Source organism: Podospora pseudoanserina, chromosome 4 (assembly GCF_035222485.1).
Source record: "Podospora pseudoanserina strain CBS 124.78 chromosome 4, whole genome shotgun sequence".
NCBI classification, from domain to species: domain Eukaryota; kingdom Fungi; phylum Ascomycota; class Sordariomycetes; order Sordariales; family Podosporaceae; genus Podospora; species Podospora pseudoanserina.
Window position 1 is genome coordinate 1,621,952 of NC_085923.1, and position 21,863 is coordinate 1,643,814.

Genomic DNA, 21,863 nt, shown 5'->3' on the forward strand with positions numbered 1-21,863 from the left:
TTCAAGCTTGAATGTTACTAACCTCTACATGCAGCCACCTATCATACCCTCAGATGTTCCATGGCGCTGAAAATCTGCATTCCCAACGCTATGCCGTCGTCCGCGGAAACCCGCAATTGTCTGCATATGATCGATTGAATCAAGAAGTTCATGGCCCGATGCAAGATGTGAACAACTGGAACCCTTATGTCTCAAGGGGCGAGTTCAACATTGGGCCGTCTCCCCAAGCTCAGACTTCAATTCCCATGGATCCAGCTCTCAGCACCGTGGTCATCCAAGCTCAAATCAGCCAGGCCGAAGCGAGCCACAGCGGCAAGCGCACCCCTCCGCGGGAGCTAACCAGAGTCTGCACAAGAGCGAGGGAGGGCGATGAAGAGGATCTTTCGAACCCCTTCATCAATTACGACTGACATTATCCGCGTCACATTTATCAACATTGTACCAACATCAGATCGGGCACCTCACAGGCTCGTTATGTCAACATACAACATCAAGATTAATCGCCCCAGCCAGCACTGAGCAGAGTTATCGACACAAATGAGCTTTGCTCACACTGCGGTTATCATACCGAGCATCAAGAGCTTAGTCATTCCATCGCTAAGCAGGCAGGGAATATTGAGGGGTCTATCAACAGCAATACATATTCACAAGGATACGTCTTCACAAAAGACTTGTGGGATATTGAACAAAGATCTTTGGTCATTACCCAGGGCCGGCAACTTCAAGACCGAAGGAAATTCAACGGGGAAGGTTGAAGGCTCAGATGGCTAGCAGATGGAATTTGGAGAGAATCGGGGAGTTTTGGCGTTCGGTTTTTTGGGTGACCAACTGCTTGAGACCAGATGGATGCGGGAATGTGGTCGGCTTTGGATGGCAATTTGCCGAGTACGAAACGACTCTTCTGTGTCGATGCCAATAGGTACACTTGGGACATAAACACCTCATAGCTCGACAACATCATCGGCCGGGTCCCTAGGAGCTGGGGTTATAGCTGCATTTTAAATTAGAGGGTGCCAGGGTTGTGACGGTGGTCTTTTGGGAAACCGATCGCTCTGAATTACTAGATGGGTGCGGGAATGTGGTCCGCTGAGGAACGGCCGACGGCCAAGTACGAGTAGGGACTCTTTCGCATCGATTTCATCCGGGAAGGTACGACCCGACCTTTCAACAACGTCGCCTGAGCTTGACAGGAGGAAATATGTGGCTTTGGGATATTGGAGAGAAGAAGCGCCGGATTGGAGGAGCACCTTCTGAGTTTGGGGTTGGGAAGGAGGAAGGATACCGGACAAAAGAAAAAAGGATTTGTCTTGTAGAGTATGTATAATAGGATTGCGTTGTTATATCTTCATCACGGCTATATGAGGTTGTCAATTACGTCAAGTTGATTGTCGCAAGACATGAGTGATTTCGAAGATCCATCATCCCACCCCCTTAACAGAGGTGATCTTTGCATTTCCCACATGGTGCTTATTTTGACTGGAGTCACTGAGGTCTTGGTGTCCCCCACTTCAACCCGGCGATGATAGACAGTGACAGGCGGTGATAGCAAATACTCTACGTGTATTCTGGGAATAGTTACAGATCTCTGATTCAAAGTGATCAGAGGGGCACAATGCTTGAGGCTTATTTCTTGATGACTGCAGAGGTGACTACAATTATGACAACGGCCCAGGAGACATTTGACTTTAAATCTCACAGCAAATCCTGGACCCATGAACTTTCACTTTGTGGGTAGTTCTTCCGCCACTGTGAACCCCTCACGATGTAGCTTCTCGCCTGCCATGTCAGTCCATTTCAATTCGGCTTTGCGTCCTACCGTTTCACCCCTCCAGCCATGGTCAAAATGTCTGGCCCCTGGTTGCCAAAATCGTCGAGAGGACCGACCGTTTATGTTACCTGTGGTCTTTCGGTAAATAAAGCAGTTGGTGATAGGGGGAAAGGATCATAACAACAAGAGAGCCCAAGGTCTGAGCAATAGAAATACGGTCGACCGACATACAGATATCCTCATCACTTCTTCCATTGATTGTTTACTTTTTACCTACAAAAGCCTCCTCTTGAAGCCCACAACTCCTTGCCGCTTTAACGCATTGTACCTCGTTCCCAAAGTGGCCACCGCCCTTCATCATCTTCTTCAAAATGGTAACCCAACTGGACCCGCTAGTAGTGGGGGAAGAAGCAGAGCTTGGTCAAGTGAATAACACAATGGTATGCGACACCAGGGGTGAAATCAACAATAACAAGCAGGTCCAGTGTTCGTCAACTGTGTGGGCTGCCACGGAAAGGTCAAGCAGCGCGCAAATATTTTGCGCTGCCCCTCCACTGCTTGTTTACCTTCAACTTGGCCTTTTTCTTTCCGAGCACCTTACAACCTTTCTCTCTTCTCCTTGTGCCTCTCTTCTCTCCTCCCTCCAACTTTGCTCCCTTCTCTTTGTGACTCTTCTCTTTTCTCATCCTTTCCACAACGTCCCATTTTTTTAAAGGAAAAACACCAGCCAGCCCCGCCAAGCCCAACAAAATGGCGACCATGTTTATGCAAGCTGGTGCCCCAGGCGGTGATGCCCCTCCCTTTGGAGGCGGCCGCCGCGGGAATCGCTACGATCCTGGGCCATACTACAACTGGGACGACCCTGAAGAAGAGGAGGAGACCGAATATGAAAATGGGGACATCTACTACCGCTGCCGTTTTTGCCAACAGCCCATCAAAGGTCGCCGGACAAACACAAAAAGACACCACATCACCTGTCATGGCCGTGACCACCGGAACCGCCATCAATGGGCCATCGACGTTGGAAATGGCCAAGGTCGTCCCAGGAAGGTCCGGAAGCCTCGCAAAGCCAGAGCTCCTCGGGATGCCTCAAGTGTAAGCTTCGATCTTTTTTCATTCAACTTTGCAAAGTCATCTAAACTAACTGGTATCGACAGCGTTCACTAGCCGAGCAGCAACTGACAGCTGAGCCGCCCAACCGTTCGCAAGCCGCCGAGACAGCGTTTCCAGCCGCGCCGCGGTTCATCCTAGCTCAGCAACAGCATGTGATGTATGCCACCGACCATTTTGAGAGCCAGTACCCCTTGTGGCCTCTCGAGAGGCATGGCGCAGTTGTTGAGGTACCAGATTGGGTGTCACAAGCCCATGGATATGGACAAGGATATGAAGAGGAGGAACGCGTGAATGAGGCTTCCTTGGAAGAGGGTCCCCCGTCAACCGATCACAACAACGACATGAGCCGGGGCTCGATCCCGGATCACTTGGTCGACCCGACCCTTCCAGTGCACGAGAGTGCGCCCCCACGTCCAGGGCCCAGTTGTTAAGTTGGCCTGGTGTGTTATCCAGACGCCAGAACGATGTTTTATCACTGTACGATATTGAATGAGGTGTATCAAGATATTGGGGTTTAAGGTGAAGGGAATGAAAGGGGTCGGCCAGTCACTCATTTATAAGGGAGAATAGTTGTAGGATTAATGTGGTATATCACATGTGGTGGACTGTAAAGGAGGAATAACGGTCCCTTCTTCTGGACATTTTTCTTTTCGAGCCATTCCTGGTCCCATGCTGGTTTTCATTTTATCGACTCCCAGTCCCTATGCCAAAGCACTGAACAAACTCGTAAGAATGGTGGACAGCACCACATTACGATAGGGGGTGCCAATTGAACAATCACAAGTGGCCAAGTTCGTTGACGGCCCTGAGCTCAATGTGAGCGTGGTCAAGCGCGTATATCTGCCCTGCCCCCCTCCGCTGTTTGTTTACATCCTTCACTATCCATTTTCGACCACCTGGGAAGTTTTTTCTTTTCTCTCATCACAGTCAAAACCCTGCCACAGTTCCAGCCAACCACAACCATAACTGTAACCATCACCATTCAGCATACTCCGATACCAAGACGATGGAATCCACGGCGATCATGACATCTGCAGCCGGGGGCCTGGGGGTGGTGGTGGATGGTTCGCACTACCAACCTGGCAAAATTACAACTGGGAAAATCCCGACGACCAGGGGGAATCCGAGATGGAGGAGGATGGGAAGAAGGTGTACCGCTGTCAATTCTATCGCCAAAGAATCTAGAAACGGCGAACCAATGTGCGTTCTGGGAATAGATTCATTAGGGCTGAGGGTTGCCGAGGTCCATGCCAGGGCTCAGACCGTTACAAACTAGGTCTTTACCTTAACTTGAAAATTAGATCTTCGAACTTAAGCTGGTTAATTTGGACATTTTGAATCAAAAACATTTTTCCCAAGCTGAAATTGACAGAGGGGTAGGGTGGAAGAGGCAGTGCTGCTCCTAACTACACCCCACCCAAGTCCAAAAGCGGCAATACATTTCCCTTGACTGGGAAGAACACATACAACATAATACCCCCACGTAGATAGTCTGTGCACGCTTGCAACTTCACATTTGCTCGAATTGACTACCTTCAGGTTATTGGACATATTTCTATTCCAGGTTGCTCTTGGTGTGGTTGAGGCAGTGAGGATAGTCATATTGCTGCTTCAGCTGGACTGCTGAGAGTCACACGGACCCATCTTTCAAGAGCAGCCCCGAGAAGGGTCATGACGGAAGCCCTAGATAGAGTAATAAGTAATGATATTAATAGTGTAGGGGGGAAAGATAAACTACTAATTTGAACCTTCCAATAATAGAACTTTCAGCCTAACGGCTGTTCGAAGTCTTTATATCTACTAGCCAGAACGACTTTAAGGTTATTCTTTTAAGATAAAGACTTTATTTAACAAACTAGACCCTATAATCTTTTATTTAAATATCGTTTAATATTTTTAAGCTTTAGCTAACGGGATATATCTTTATTATTATTCGTTATAATTAACTAAGCCTTTTTAGCTTTAGATATTCTTCTTTAGTTACTAAAGAAAGATAATCCTTTTATACCTAATATAATAAAAGGAAAAGTCAAGTATTATATAGGCGGTATAACCGGATCATAAAAATACCGTTACTTAAAGAAAATATATACCGAAGAAGCAAACTCTATAGTAAATCTTTTATAAAAACTAATATAATTCGTAATTTTTTTTTAAAATAAGGTATTTTATTATTAGGTAAAATATATTATTATAAATTAATTTATTCTAACTTAAAAGAGAGTAAAAGAAGGAATAAAGGTAATTAAAAAGAAAGCCTTTATCTTAACTAGTACCGGCTATAAATTAGAAATCTTATTAAATATATATTTTTAAAATACTATGACGAACCCCTATCCAGAACCTCTGAAAGGGACACTGGTTAAAGGCACTTCTGAACAATCCTGGTCCGGTACAGCTAAATAGTGTACAACAACGGCTTGTCTCTATCACAATAGTCTGAATACCAACGATTGTGACTTGTATTGCATACTACGGAACTGTCTATCTACGCCGGCCAGTTCCTCCGTATATATAGACCCGTGGACCGTGGACCGTTGACTTACAGACGGTCCTCGGTCCGCTCCTGATTGGCCGATGCCGGACCGTGGACCGTGAGCCTCACCGCGGTCCCCGGTCCCCATCTTATTGGTCCGTTGCCCTTCTGGACCGTGAGCCCCGCTCGACGGCGCGGTCCAGTCTTGATTGGTCCCTCGTGGCCCCACTGTCTTCCAGAACCGTGACAAATACCTATTAGGGTCTAAAGATTTCGTTAATTTTAAAGATTATAAATGAATATAATATATATAGGTTTCTACTATAGTTTATTAATAGCCCCCGTTAATTATTATATTTCCTAATAGATATATCTAAAGAGATAGAAATAGTGCCGGTAATAGATTAGAGAGTTATCCGATATATACTTATATATATATTAAAGAGACGTTAAAATAAAATTATACTAAAGCGCTAACTGTGGTAGCATTTACGTATAATGCCCTATAAGAAATTCACTGGGAGTTAATAGAATAGTTAATAAAGTTTACTATTAAGGAATTAATATCTTAATAGTAGGACCTAAGCCGCTAGGTTCGGCCAATTAACTAGGCAACTTACCCTCGTAAAAATAATAGAATTAATACCTTTTTATACTTTATATACGATTTAACAGGAGTCTATAATATTATTTCTTCCTTTATTTAACCGTATATTTTCCTTTTCTAACTAGACTACGGTCGCTATCCGAACGATAATAAAACACGCTTAAATAACACGCGAGATTTATTAAAGTATTATAATAAGCAGGAAGAGAAGGGCTAGCCCCGATGTAACTTATAGACGCATTAATCGACTGGTACCCGTTAAATTTAATTTATAGAATCGTCTCTTTACTCTATAAGCTTTAAATACGGTAGAGGAATAGCGGAGGATCCGCAGGTAGATTAATAATATTAAGGATACCGACCTAGATTTTTATTATATTATTCGTCTTCTAACTGTTATAGCTAAATATAGGAGAAAATATACCCGCTTGGTAGCTAGCTGGAAAATACTCGATTATATTCTATAACTAAAGTTACGGATATATAAACCTTTTCCGCTAGTTTAATACGATTTTCTCCCGGAACCCGACCTTTACTTAAATCCTTTTATCGACTTAAGTCGGAACTAGGCTATTAAAGACTATATTAGTAAATATGTAACGAACCTCTATCCAGAACCTTTAAAAAGGATACTAGTTAAAGGCACTTCTAAATAATCCTAGTTCGGTATAGCTAAATAGTATACAATAATAGCTTATCTCTATTACAATAGTCTAAATACTAACGATTGTGACTTATATTATATACTGCGGAACTGTCTATCTACGCTAGCCAGTTCCTCCGTATATATAGACCTTAAGGCCCTAAAGTGCTCGTTGTGCTATGCCCTCGATCACTTCCTAGCACATTGCATCCTGCAGAGTGCTCGTCGTGCTATGCCTTCGATTACCCTAAGTATCTTGCTATGCCTTCGATTACCCTAAGTATCTTGCATTCTGCAGAGTGCTCGTCGTGCTATACCTTCGATTATCCTAAGTATCTTGCATCCTGCAGAGTACTCGTGGGTTTTAGCGCTATAATACTCTTTAGCCGGCCCTAATTGGCTATCTCCTAACTTCCTTAATAATTAGTTAGGGACGTCCTACGCCTTATATATTATACGGCTTACCGTTAGGTTAACTATAATATAATGCCTTTCCTCTTAGGTCGATACTCCGGCGACTTTATTTCTAAAATAATTTCTATTCCCTACTTTCTTTTTTATATTTTCCTAATAGGTTTTTCCCTTTTATTATTACTAATATATTTAACTATATAAAAAAACCGATCCGTACGAGTACCGACCGTTATCGCGATTAAATATTCTTTTTAAAAAGTTTAACTTTATTATACCTAAATATATTTATTATAAAAAGAATAGCCTTTAGTACGTAATTTCCTTTCGGTACGATCGGTACCTCTTATATATTAAATCGAGTTACTTTTACTACGATATCTATAGTATAAACTATAAATCTTTATTTAAGCTATTTTACTTTTTTTTATTAATTCTATAGTCTGCCCTTTTATTAAAGAAAAAAAGTATTTAAATACCGAAAAGTAAGCTACTTTAAATAAGCTTCTTTACCTCGAGGCGTAATCGCGTACCTTTAAAGTTCGAGCCCTCGCTATTTTTCGTCGTAAATCTTAACTCCTCGAGGAAAAAGAAAAAGAGTTTTCCGCGCGGCCTATTATCCCGCATAGCCCGCCGGCAGCGGATACCTTTACTACCCCTTCTTCCACTATTATTTCTTTTTCCGACTTTTCTTTCCTAGATCCCTCCCTGGGCTTTAACTAGCCTCCGGACCTTCCTCTAGACCTTAATATTACCGGTCTTTCCTTACTAACCGCGCTAAATACCGTTAGTAACGCGCTTTTTACTTCCTAAAGTAATTAAAATATATAATATTATTTATATTTTACTTTTTTTATACTTTTTAATTTTATAGTATAATATATAATATATTAATTATTATATTAAAAATATAAATTCGATTTTTATTAAAGTTTTATATTTAATAAAACCCGATAAGGCTTTTCTAAATATATTTAGGTTTTAGTTAATCCGGATATTATTAATAAAATTCTTTTTATTTATTTAAGTAATTAAAATATATTTATAATTCCTACGAATTATTTATAGCCTAATATCTTAATTAATTAACTAAATACTTTAATTAACTTTTATTAAACTATAAATTTAATATTTTTTTTATATTATACTTTTCTTTTTCGTCCTTTATTATTACTTATATATTAACTTTACTTACGTATAGTATAGGTTCTAAAAATAAAATATAAAAGGTATATAACCGTAAATATATTATATTAAATAGCTTTAATTTAAATACCGTTTCCGATATTTTTCTTTTAACTTTAAATAGTCCTACTTTTCTATAGTCTAGCTTTTTACTAAATCTTTTAATATATAAATTATATATAAAAAGAAATATTATATTTTTTCTTTAAAGTAAAGTCCTTCGAACCTTTTAATATTATAGTATTTCTATATTCTTTCCCTTATAAACTCTAGTTTTTACTTAAGTTTATTATAAAATATATATATTTTATTTACTTTAATTATAGCCTTAAGTACTTTAACCGTAGGTTCTTACTATAAATTTATTTCGTAACCGAAATTTATAAAGAACGGTATAGCTTTAATCGTTTTAGTTAACGATATATTATATATTAATTATACTATAAACAATAATTTAATTTAATCGTTTTACTCGAAATTAATATAATTTTATAAATACTATTCTATAATTTAATTAAGCTATTCTCTTTAACCGTTTATTTAAAGATAATAAGCTAAAAATATTTTATTTATTACTTTTAGCCTCGTTATTAATACTTTTTAGAATTTCGATATAAATTTAAAATCGCGGTCCGTAATAAACTTTTTTAACTATATATATATTAATATAATATACTATAATATTATATTTATTAATTATTTTACCGACTAAGTCTCTTTATAAAGTAAGAAATATATTTATTTAATAAACTTATTAATTACCGTTAATATATTATTATATTTAATATTAATTACCGTATCTTTAAACTTTAATAATTTAATAATAAAGTTTATCGTAATTAAACTTTATAGCCGTTTTATTACCGGTAATAGCTTTAAAAATCTATAGGGCTTATACCTTATAATTTTTATTCTTTTATATATATAATATAATTAAATAACTTCCTTAACGTCGTCATTAATCCCTAACTAATTAAAGTACTATTTAATTTTTTCTATAGTTTTAGCGATACTTATATATCCTCCGAGCTTTAACGTATAAATTTCTATTATTAATATTATTTATTATTTAGCTTTATATACGCTCGATTTTTATATTATAGTCTTCCCTAATTATCTTTTTAAATACTTTATAGCTCTAGCTTTTCTTACTAATATTACTTTATAATATCGTTATTTAACTTCCTTTAATATTTATTAGAAGTAGCTTTTTCACGATATATTATATAATACTTTATTTACGGCTATAATAAATACTTAAAGGTATTATTTAATATCTTTTTAAATAATAATAGTAATTCCTTAAATATATCTTTATAATTATTAGCTTTTTAATTAAATACGTTTACTTTAGTATTTTCCGAATCCTTTTTATAATTAATTTAAAAATTAAATTCCAAAAGGAACTTTAATTATTATATTTATTATACGTTAAAGATTTTTATAATAATAAAGTACCGTAGATTCTTATAATCCGTTTAGACTTATACTTTATATTTAATACCGTTAAAGTATAACCTTTATTCCTCGAATGCTTTAATAATAGCGAGTAATTTTTTATTATAGATTAAGTAGTTTTAACGTATTCCTTTAAATTTCTTCGAAAAGAAAGTTATCGAGTATAACTTACTATTATTATTTTATTATTTTAATTATTTACCGATTATATAATTTAATATATCCGCCTCGATCTCGAATAATTAATTAGGATCTAATAATTTAAATACTAAGTCTTTTAAAATAACTTTTTTTAACTTTTAAAAAGCTTATTCTTTTTCTTACCTTTACCGGAACTCTATATCCTTCTTAATTAAATAATTAAATAACCTTATAATACCTACGTAGCCCCGGATAAATATCCGATAGAAATTTATAAACCTTAAAAATTCTTTAATATATATTTATAATTACGGCGTAAGTTAATCTTTAATTATTATAATATTCCTAAATTCTATATAAACCTTATTTAACGATATTAAATATCCTAAATATATTATTTTTTATACGTAAAACTCGCTTTTTTCTTTATTAATTTAAAGTCCGGTTCTAAATAGCGCGTCGAATATCTTTTATACGTACCGCTTATATTTCTTTAAAGTACGTAAGTAAATAAAAACGTTATCGAAATAATATATTATTATTTTATCGAGGTACTTTTATATTATATAGTTAATAAGAGATTAGAACGTCGTAGGTATATTAATTCGTTTAAATAATATTACGAAATACTTAATATAATTATAAAATATATAAAATACTATTTTCTATTTATTTCTTTTTTTAATTTATATATAGGCGTACCCGATAAATATATTTAAGCGTATAAAGTATCGCGCTTTTATTAATTAACTTCGTAACCTAAATCTTAATAGTAACAGATAATTATTTTTTATTATTTTATTATTTAATTAATAATAATTTATATATAATTATAAGTTACTATCTTTTTTTAGTACCAAAAATATAAAATATTTTATTAGCGATATAAACTCCCTAATATATTTTTTTTTTAAATTTTTATTTAAATATTTCCGTAGCTCCTTACTTTACTTATCGTTAGTATAATAAACTTTAAATAATTATAGTTTAATTCCTTTTTTTAATTTAATTTCGTAATCCTACGGTCCTTATTTTAGAAGCCCTTTTAAATATTTAACCGTAAAGGCTAAATATCCTTAATATTTTACCGATACCGCTTTTTCCTTACCTTTATTTATATTATTATAATAAACGTATTTATTAACTTCCGATATTTCTATTAACGTCGTTAACCTTATTTCTTCGATCTTACTATTTATATCGATAAAGTATATTATTATTTTCTATACTCCTTACGGTAATACCGTAAAGGATATTTATTTTATACTTTACTTTATATATATTTTTAATTTTTTATCGTTAATTAAATATTTTTAAGAATTTTTTAATTATAAGTAAATATTATCCCTCTAATCGATATTTAGATTATAGTTTTTATATTATAGTTATTTTAAAATTATATCCTTCGAGGGTCCTATATCTATAATATTAAATATAATTAATATTATTTTTCTTTCGATTATAATATTTAAAGGTAATATTTTTTTATAAACTTTTTACGTAAAAAATAGTCTTTATATAACGATTTATTTTTTCTTTTTCTTTTATAATATACGGGCCTAATATATAAATTATAATAGAATTAAATTTATTTTTATATTACTATTTATTAATATTATTATTTAAAGATCTTTTTAATATATAGTAATTTAAAAGTATTTATTTTTTTTATTTTTTCCTTATACGGTAGTAACCTCGCTAATAAGCGCCGGATTATTATTCTATACCTTTGCTTTATATTAATACTTTCGAAGATATCGTTTATAATCCGTTAAAGATTAACGGTTCCCGCGAAGGACCGCGAGTCGTTTCTTAAATAGTTATATTGTTTAAGAATATCCTTTTACTTTAGATTAATTAATAATATAAAGTTTTTTAATTATACTTACTTAATTTCCTTTTATTTTCCGTCTTTAATATTTTTTTTATATTTACGCTCGATAACGGTTCTTTTACTTAATCTTAAGCGTTTTAGCTTAATAATATCGCTTAACTTTCTCCCGTAGGTATATAACGTAGTTTAAGTTTAGGTACAATTTTAATATTACTTTTTTTTATAAACGTATACTATCGTTTATATTTTAACCGTTTATATATTTAATATAATACTTTATATACTTTAATATAATCTATATAACTTAAAAGCTATCTTTTAATTTAATTAAATTTTAAACTTTTTAGAAAATATAGTCGTTTAAGTCCTTTTACTAAACCTTTTCTTATCGGGCTATAATCTTTTTAATTAATTATAGCTTACCCTCTTTACTTACTTTACGTATTAACTAATAACTATATAGCGACTTACTTTAATAGTACTCTATATATTTATATATAATATATTAGAATTAAGGTACTTTCTAATATTCCGGATACTTAAAGTAAAGTTATATCGTATCTTCCTTATAGGGTATATATTATATAGGTATTAGTATATTCTTTAATAACTTTACGATTTTAATATTAACGACCTTCTTTCCTTTTTAATACTTTTCTTAGCTTTTATATAAAAGCTTTATAGGCTATAATATATTTTATAAAATAATAATTCTATATTTATTATATTACTTTTTAAATATTATTTATTTAATAAATTTTTACGTAAGACTCTCGTCTTTAACGATTTCCGTAATAACTTTTATAGCGATCTATATTAATTAATCCTATAATATTTATATCTAAAAATCTTTTTCCTTATACTTTACCTTTAGCCTTTTTAAAGTTTCTTTTACTTCCTAAAAGTCTATATTTTCTTATCCGGTATATTAATTAAAGTTTTCTTTAGAGCTTACCGCTTTACTTTATTAATATTCGATAGTTATTACCTTTATAACCCTCGGTTCCTTTAATATAGTAATTAATATAATCTCTTTTTTTTATCCGAGCCGTTTAAATACCTTATAATTTTTTTTAAAGTATTTTACTTTACCGTAGTTAAAATACTTAAAATTATTTTTACTTTAGTTCCGGCCTTACGGCCTTTATTACTATATAATATTAATATTTATTAGTCTTAAATATATAATACCGGAGTAATTAATATTAAGATATTTCCGTTTAGGTTTATCGTTAAAATAATTATTATTAAAGTATTCCTTATAGTTATTACCGTAAATACCTTTACTATAGTTTCTTTTCTCCGTATAACGCTCGAATTACCGATCGTCGATCTATATAGCTATAGTAATATATTTATCGATAATATTGGGCTTTAATTTTTTATATAATTTATTTTTTACTTTTTTTTTAAAGCTATAGTAAAAGAATTATATTAACCCTTTATCGTTAATAGTATTATATAGGTTATCGATTTTAAATTAAACCGCGTAGTTAGCCGTTAAGCGCGTTTAGTATAGGCTTAAAAGCCTTTTTTACGCGCGCCTTACCTTATTATACTTCCTAAATACCTTTTTAAGCTTAACTTTAAAGGTATAGTAATTCTCGAAATAGTTTATAATAATTTTCTTTTAATTTTCCGGTTTCTATTTATAATAGTCGTCGAGGATAGGCTCGAATTATATAAGAGCCTTATCCTTAAGTTTAATAGTTATAAAATTACCTTTACTTTTTCGTTAATAAACTAGTTTAAATATTAACGAAAATAAATTTTAAATTAAATTAAAAACCCTTTAAGCTTTACTTTTTCTCTTTTATAGTACTCCGGTACTAGAAACTTAATAGTCGACTTAAACGTAATCGAAATAACGAAAATCTATTTCCGGGTCTACTAAGCTTCGTCCTCGAGTTCTTTAAAATACTTAATGACTTACTTTACGGTAAAGGGTATATATCTAGAAGGTCCTTCGGCGCCTAGGCTAAGCGGGACGCCTTCTATTTAAACGTTTTTAGGTCCGGCTATAATTAAAAAAAAACGCCTTTAATTTATCTATAATAAAATTAAAGTAAATATATAACGTATAACGAACCTTTATTTAGAACCTTTAAAAGGAATACTAATTAAAAGCACTTTTAAACAATCTTAGTTCGGTATAGCTAAATAATATATAATAATAATTTATTTTAATTATAATAATAATTTATTTTAATTATAATAATCTAAATACTAACGATTATAACTTATATTATATATTACGGAACTATCTATCTACGCTAGCCAGTTCCTCCGTATATATAGACCTTAAGGCCCTAAAGTGCTCGTCGTGCTATACCCTCGATCATTTCCTAGCACATTGCATCCTGCAGAATGCTCTGTTACGGTTCTGGAAGACAGTGGGGCCACGAGGGACTAATCAAGACTGGACCGCGCCGTCGAGCGGGGCTCACGGTCCAGATAGGCAATAGACTAAGAAGATGGGGACCGGGGACCGCGGTGGGGCTTACGGTCCACGGTCCGGTATCGGCCAATTAGGAGCGGACCGAAGACCGTCTGTAAGTTAACGGTCTACGGTCCACGGGTCTATATATACGGAGGAACTGGCCGGTATAGATAAATAGTTCCGTAATATATAATATAAGTTATAATCGTTAGTATTTAGACTATTGTAATAGAGATAAGCTATTATTATATACTATTTAGCTATACCGAATCAGGATTATTTAAAAGTACCTTTAACTAATATCCCTTTTAGAGGTTCTAAATAGGGGTTCGTTACAATAAGGCGTAAGGTATAATACTAAAGCGTATCGTTATTAATTTTAAAAACGTTTTTAAGGATAAGTAAATATATATAGCCTTCTCTCGGGCCAAAACTCTTAACGGACTTAAGATCGAAAGTAATAAGGAGTTAGTTAAAGAATTATTAAAGAGAGCTTTGTAAGGAGATCTATAAGTATAAAGGTTTATAAAAGAAATATAATAAATTAAGTTTAAATAATTAGGATAGGGGCCTTTAACTAGAGAGAAGTAATATTAAATAGTAAGGACAGGGGCAGTAATTTCTTTTTCTATTATAGGGCTTTAATTTATTTAAGTACTTTAGCGGTTTAGTTAAGCTTAATTAGCTGTATTTCCCGTACTATATTATAAACATTAGTAATAATAATACTTTTAACTTTTTTATTTTTTTATACGCTAGTAAAAAGTAATATATCCGTAACTTTAGCTTTTACCTTACTAAAGCGAAAGAGTCAATAAGGAGTTTTCTAATATATATCGCTTCGAATTACATACGTCGAGTAGGAAAAGGAAAAGGTCTAGACTTTTGGGTAATGCTGGACTTGATAAACTACCCCGACGAAAGCTTTAATTTAAGCCGGGATTTCGATTTTAGTTATACCTACAATATAGCTCTCGCCTTAAAAGCTCCCATCACTAATCTTTGTCTGCTCCCGCTGCCGTGCCCGTTAGTGCCGCTCCTGCTGCCGCTCTTACCGCGGCCGATCTTCCTGCTGCCCCGGTTATAAATTTTCCCTTTTATAATAATACTATATTTCTGTGTCCTTGCATTCTTGCTCCAGCCATTTTAAAATCCGGATATTAGCTATACTTGAATTTAAATAAAAGTTAGACGAATATAAACTAAGGCACTAGTTATATACCTATCCGGATATTTAGTCCTTACTTAAAAGGCTTATCTAATATAGAATTACTTATTTAAAATAAAGTATTATATACTATTAAAGATCTATACTAACTATACCTTATTAATATTAACCGGAAGCTACCGCTGCCGCTCCCGCCGCCACTACTTCCAGTCCCTACATCGTGGATCGGGAGAATTCCTGCAGGGCCATGTCTACCTATAAAGGCTTACATTATATATATAAGCGCTTTCGTAAAGCTAAACGTTAGGTTAATAGCGACATTAGTACTATTAATATCTAGAACCGCGCCGCGGTTATAGATATATAAAAGGAAAATACAGCTTTAAAGAGGGAGGGCGAGAAGTTAAGGGTTAAGGGCGAGGGCTTAAAGGCTAGAATCGAGAGTTTAGAAAGTTAGGTAAAGGAGTTAAATAGGGCTATAAGTTACGTTTTAGGGGTAAAGAGTAAGGAGCTTAAGGAGGATAGGCCCTAGTATTAGCCGTTAGAGGGCTAGTAAAAGAAGTGGAAGGGATAAAGTAAGAGGCGGAGCAATAGAAGGGGTAAAAAGATACTTCGTTATTAAGATAGGTAAATATTAAACCGCGAATCGTGCGGATATTTATATATAATAACTCTTATAACGTTAATTAGTTTTTTATATAATATTAAAGATACCTATAATAGAAACTTACGTCCTTATTTTAGTCTACCTTATTGTCTATACTTAAAACTATTACCTCCCTCTCTTTACTTTTAACTATAACCTTCTTAATACCTATTTCCTCTTTCTTTTCCTCCTTTTTAAAGTCTATATACCTCACTTCAATCCCCTCCTCCCTATTTACCTTCTTATTATCACCTAATATCTATCTCCCTATTTCCCCTCTATATTCCTCCTAACTTAACCCTTTTTTCCCTCCCCACCTATCCTACCCTTTTAATAACCATAACCTAATAAGCAATTACTACCTACCCTTCCCTTTTAGCATACTCCGTCACCGCCCCCTCCCTAAATAAAACTATCTTTGCCCTAGGATACCGAATAATTAACTCCTTTACCTACTTATAATATTTATTAATATTAATTACCTACGTAGTAGTTACACGGAAGGTAAAGTACGTCTTTATTCCCGACTAGCCTACCTCCCTTAAGATTTTTACTCCCGTTAACGCGAGTAAGGTAGCTAATATAGAGCTAGAGAATATACGGGTATTAGACCGGGTAGTAAAAAGGTTAGTCTAGACTATAGTTATAGTATTAGTTAGGAGGTCGGAGAGGAGGTTATTTAGGTAAGAAAATAAAGATTAGTATAAGGTTAAAAGGCTTTAAAAACTAAAATTATTCTTTAAGACTATCTCGTAAAACGTCTTAGGTAGTTATTTAGGGACTTTAAACTATATTATAAAGCTTTTTTAATATTTTTAGAGGCCGTAAATACTTTTTTAGAACCCTTTAAACGACCTAGAAAGGCCAAGTAGTTATCTCTTAAGGGATATTACTTATCTACGGAGGCCTATTTATTATATCTAAAGGCCATTACTATTTTTCCGGATATCTTTCTAGCGCTATATTTATTTTTATTACTCTTATATCTTTATTACGAACGGTATTTATATTATATTAATTATCTTTTAACTTTATATATTTCTAGCCTACTATCTATCTTAAATATAATTATACTTTAATTATTTATTTTAAATTATAATATTCTCGCACTTATCTCTTTTATATCGATCCATTATTATTAGTACTTCTTTTCCTCTTTTTTATTTTAAAAACAAAGTTTTAATTAGTTATTTTTATTTCCCTATATACTTAAATTACGGTATCGGTAACTACTTACGCTACTTTTAGTCATAAGTTTAGACGTAGTCTATCGCTGCCTTTCTAAATAGCCCCTCCGTAACTATCCGACGCAAACAGGCATCTCTATCTTTGCATTTTAACTTCTAATATCCAGTAGCGCGAATAGGTAATACTCTGCCTATTTTGGCAGGCCAAAACTATTCAGCCTAAGACTGTTCGGAGCAAGTCTGCTTAAAGCAAGTCTGCTATTGCTTGGTTGAAAAGTAATGTGGAGGATAGAGATGCAGGGATCGAGTAGTACCAGAGGGTATGCTCTTTGTTAGCCGTGACCGGCTGCTTAGCTTCTGACTTTTATGATGGGGAGGCTCGCTAGCGCCCTAAGGAGGAAAAGGCTAGGATTATAGACTTAAGGGGGTAAGGATGCCTAGATTGTGGAGGTAGTATTAAATAGTAGTTTACTCTTATAATAGTAGTAATTAGGATAGAAACCTAAATTGGGTTTAGGGGGGGGAAGGGGGGGTAGTGTTTTTTTAGTAGTTTTATTGCTAATAGAATAGATTTAGTTTTCTTTATATATACTACTAATATTATTAAGGGGCAAACTCTAGGATAAATTTAAAAAAAGTTTTTATAAAGTTTTAGGAAAAGATTTAAATAGGTTTTAAAATAGGAAAACTATAATTTCGCTTTTAATTTTAATTTCTACTTAGGAGGATATATATTAGGATAAAGCTTTTAAGGACGTTAATTAGAATTTAAAAAAAGGATAGGTAACCTAATACTTTAACTTATTTTAAAATTATTATAATTTATTTTAATTTATTAGGTTATAAACCTTAAATAATCTTTTTACTTAAATATCGTAAAGAAATAAATATAGACTTTCTTTTAAGTATCTACGGTACTTTAAATATAAGCTAAAGGATAAGATATTTAGAAGGAGATAATAGAGTAAAGTTAAAGCCTCCTTAAACTAGAATCTTAAAATTAGAATATCGCACTAGCTTTATTAAATTTTAAATATTATTCGAAATTACTACTTAATATAGCTATCTATCTAGCTATCTAAACTAACCGATCTATCGTATATTCCTTCTAATACCTTAATTAAAATTAATCCGGACTTATATAACTATATTACACCACGCCTATCTTACATAGACGACGCTAATAACTTTATTTTTTAAAATCTTTTTACTTTCTATTTAGCTATAGTTTAAAAAAAAGTAATTAATAGAAAATATTTAACTTAAATAATATAAAGGGGCCTTTTACTAATTTATAAACGCCTTTATATTTATCCTTCCGTTAATTTAGTAAGTAAGCTAATATATCTTTAGTAGCGTCCGTATATTCCTATATGCCCGAGAGCATTTTTAACATTTAGTCCTTCTCTTTCGCTAGCTTTTCTACCCGGGCCTTCAGATCCAAGTTCTTTCTAACCAGTATCTTAGTGTAACGCTTCTTGCCTTATCCGAGGAGCATAGTCGACGATGGGTTAGAACTAGATATTGTATTATAATTAGAGCCGATAGTGTGTGACGAACCCCTATCCAGAACCTCTGAAAGGAATACTAGTTAAAGGCACTTCTGAATAATCCTGGTCCGGTATAGCTAAATAGTATATAATAACGGCTTATCTCTATTATAATAGTCTAAATACTAACGATTATAATTTATATTATATACTATAAAACTATCTATTTATACCGGCCAGTTCCTCCGTATATATAGACCTGTGGACCGTGGATCGTTAACTTATAGACGGTCCTCGGTCCGCTTTTAATTAGCTAATGCCGGACCGTAGACCGTAAGCCCCACCGCGGTCCCCGGTCCCTATTTTATTAGTCCGTTGCTCTTCTAGACCGTAAGCCCCGCTTAACGGCGCGGTCCAGTCTTAATTAGTCCCTCGTGGTCTTACTATCTTTTAGAACCGTAATATAATGCTCCCTCTTTAGGCCGAAGCCTTTACGGCTTAATCTTCTTTTATTACTAACTATATTATAGGTTTTTCCTTCCTTTTTCTTTTTACCTTTATTATATTTAACCGTATATAGAAACGTTATTATAAAACTAAATAGGCCTTTGCCCTTTCCTCCTGAATTCGCTATTGTGGTTCTATCGTAATACTATATTCTACCTATTTTACCGCCGAATCCCTTTATATTATGGCCCCTAAATCTTTATAGTACGTTAAGTACGTACGCTATAAGATCCTATATAATAGATTTAATATTAGCTTTGCTTATAGGTAGATCTTTCTTTTCTTTCTATATTATAATTAACCGTTCTATAGTAACCCGAACGATAAAAGAGTAAAATAGACTCGAGCGTAAGGAATAAAAGTTTAAAGACTAACTTTCGTAATTAATTACTTAACTTATCCGGGTAAAACGAATATATTATTCTCTTCGCGTACGTAAAGAGCGCCTCTTCGCGCGGGATATCCAGGTGGAGGATACCCAGGTAGCGTAGTCTGCCGCTACGGCGCCTCCTACTTCTTCGCCGGATACTCCTACGCGGCCGGACGCTGCCTAGGATACTATTCCGTAGTTTTCTTACGCTTTAGATCCTTCCTTAGGCCTAGACTAGCCCTCCGACCTTTCCTTCGATCCTAGCGTGGCCGGTTCTTCCTTCCTAATCGCGCTAGGTACCGTTAATAGCGCGCCTTCCATTTCCTAAGGTACTTAAGGCGCGTAGTATTACTTATATTTAGTTTCCTTTATACCTTTTAACCTCGTAATATAATATATAGTACGTCGATTATTACGTCGAAGGCGCGGGTTCGACTCCCGTCGAGGTTCTTTTAGCTCCGTTTTATAGTTATTTAGCTATAAGCCGGGGCCGAATTTTTTTATTTACTTAGGTTTTAATCGGTCCGGATATCGTTAATAGAATTTTTTTTATTTATTTAAGTAATTAAAGTATACCTATAGTTCCTATAAGTTATTTATAGCCGGATATTTTAATTAATTAATTAAATATTTTAATTAATTTTTATTAAACCGTAAATTTAGTATTTCTTTTATATTATACTTTTCTTTTTCGTCCTTCGCTATTACCTATATATTAGCCTTACTTATATATAGTATAGGTTTTAAAAGTAAAATATAAAAAGTATATAACCGTAAATATATTATATTAAATAACTTTAATTCGAATACCGTCTCCGATAACTTTTTCTTAACCTTAAATAATTCTATTTTCCTATAGTCTAGCTTTTTACTAAGTCTTTTAGTACGTAAATTATATATAAAAAGAAATATTATATTTTCTCCTTTAAAGCGAAGTCCCTCGAGCTTTTTAATATTATAATATTTCTATATTTTTTCCTTTATAAACTTTAGTTTTTACTTAAACTTACCGTAAAATATATATATTTAATTTATTTTAATTTTAACCCTAGGTACCTTAACCGTAGGTCCTTACTATAGGTTTACCTCGTAACCGAAGTTCGCGAAAAACAATATAACTTTAATTATCTTAATTAACGATATATTATATACTAGTTATACCGTAAGTAATAGTTTAACCTAATCGTCCTATTTAAAATTAATATAATTCCGTAAATACTATTTTACAATTTAATTAAACCGTTCCGTTTAACCGTCCGTCTAAGGGTAGTAAACCGAAAACGCTTTACTTACTACCTTTAATTTCGTTATTAACGTTTTCTAGAACTTCGATACGAACTTAGTATCGCGGTCTATAATAAACTTCTTTAATTATATATATATTAATATAATATATTATAATATTATATCCGCTAATTATTTTACCGATTAAGTCTCCTTATAAAGTAAAAAGTATACTTATTTAATAAACCTATCGACTACCGTTAATATATTATTATATTTAACGCCGGTTACTATATTTTTAGATTTTAGTAATTTAATAATAAAGTCTATCGTAACTAAACTCTATAGCCGTTCTACTACCGGTAGTAGCTTTAAAAATTTATAAGGTTTATATTTTATAACCTTCGTTCTTTTATACGTATAGTATAACTAAATAGTTTCCTTAACGTCGTCCTTTATCCTTAGCTAGTTAAAATATTATTTAATTTTTTTTATAATTTTAACGATACTTATATATCCTCCGAGCTTTAATATATAAATCTTTATTATTAATACCGTCCTATTACCTAGCCTTACGTACGTTTAGTTTTTATATTATAATCTTCCCTAACTATCCTTTTAAATACCTTATAGCTTTAGCTTTTCCTATTAATATTACTTTATAATATTATTACTTAACTTCCTTTAGTATTTATTAAAAGTAGCTTTTTCGCAATATATTATATAATATTCTATTTACGGCTATAGTAAATACTTAAAGGTATTATTTAACGCCTTTTTAAGTAGTAATAGTAACTCCCTAGGTATATCCTTATAATAGTCGGTTCGCCGGCTAAATACGTTTACTTTAGCGTTCTCCGAACCCTTTTTATAATTAATTTAAAAATTAAATTCTAAAAAAAACTTTAATTATTATATTTACCGTACGTTAAGGACCTTTATAGTAATAAAGTACCGTAAATTTTTATAATCTATATAGACCTATACTTTATATTTAATATCGTTAAAGTATAACCTCCATTTCTCGAACGCTTCGATAATAGTAAATAGTTCTTTATTATAAATTAAATAGTTTTAACGTACTTTATTAAGTTTCTTCGAAAAGAAAGCTACCGGATATAGCTTACTATTATCGTTTCGCTACCTTAGTTATTTACCGATAGTATAGTCTAATATATTTGCCTCGACTTTAAAT

At 33.0% G+C, this 21,863-nt stretch overlaps 1 protein-coding gene across 1 annotated transcript; it reads left to right on the forward strand.

Moving 5' to 3' along the window:
- Nucleotides 1-1,748: 1,748 nt before the first annotated feature.
- QC764_403485 (uncharacterized protein) lies at nt 1,749-4,086 on the forward strand. The gene is made up of 2 exons (XM_062946633.1): nt 1,749-2,863; nt 2,926-4,086. The coding sequence occupies exons 1-2, from the start codon at nt 2,519-2,521 to the stop codon at nt 3,310-3,312; spliced, it is 732 nt and encodes a 243-aa protein (XP_062800362.1). The 5' UTR covers nt 1,749-2,518; the 3' UTR covers nt 3,313-4,086.
- The last annotated feature ends 17,777 nt before the right edge of the window (nt 4,087-21,863 follow it).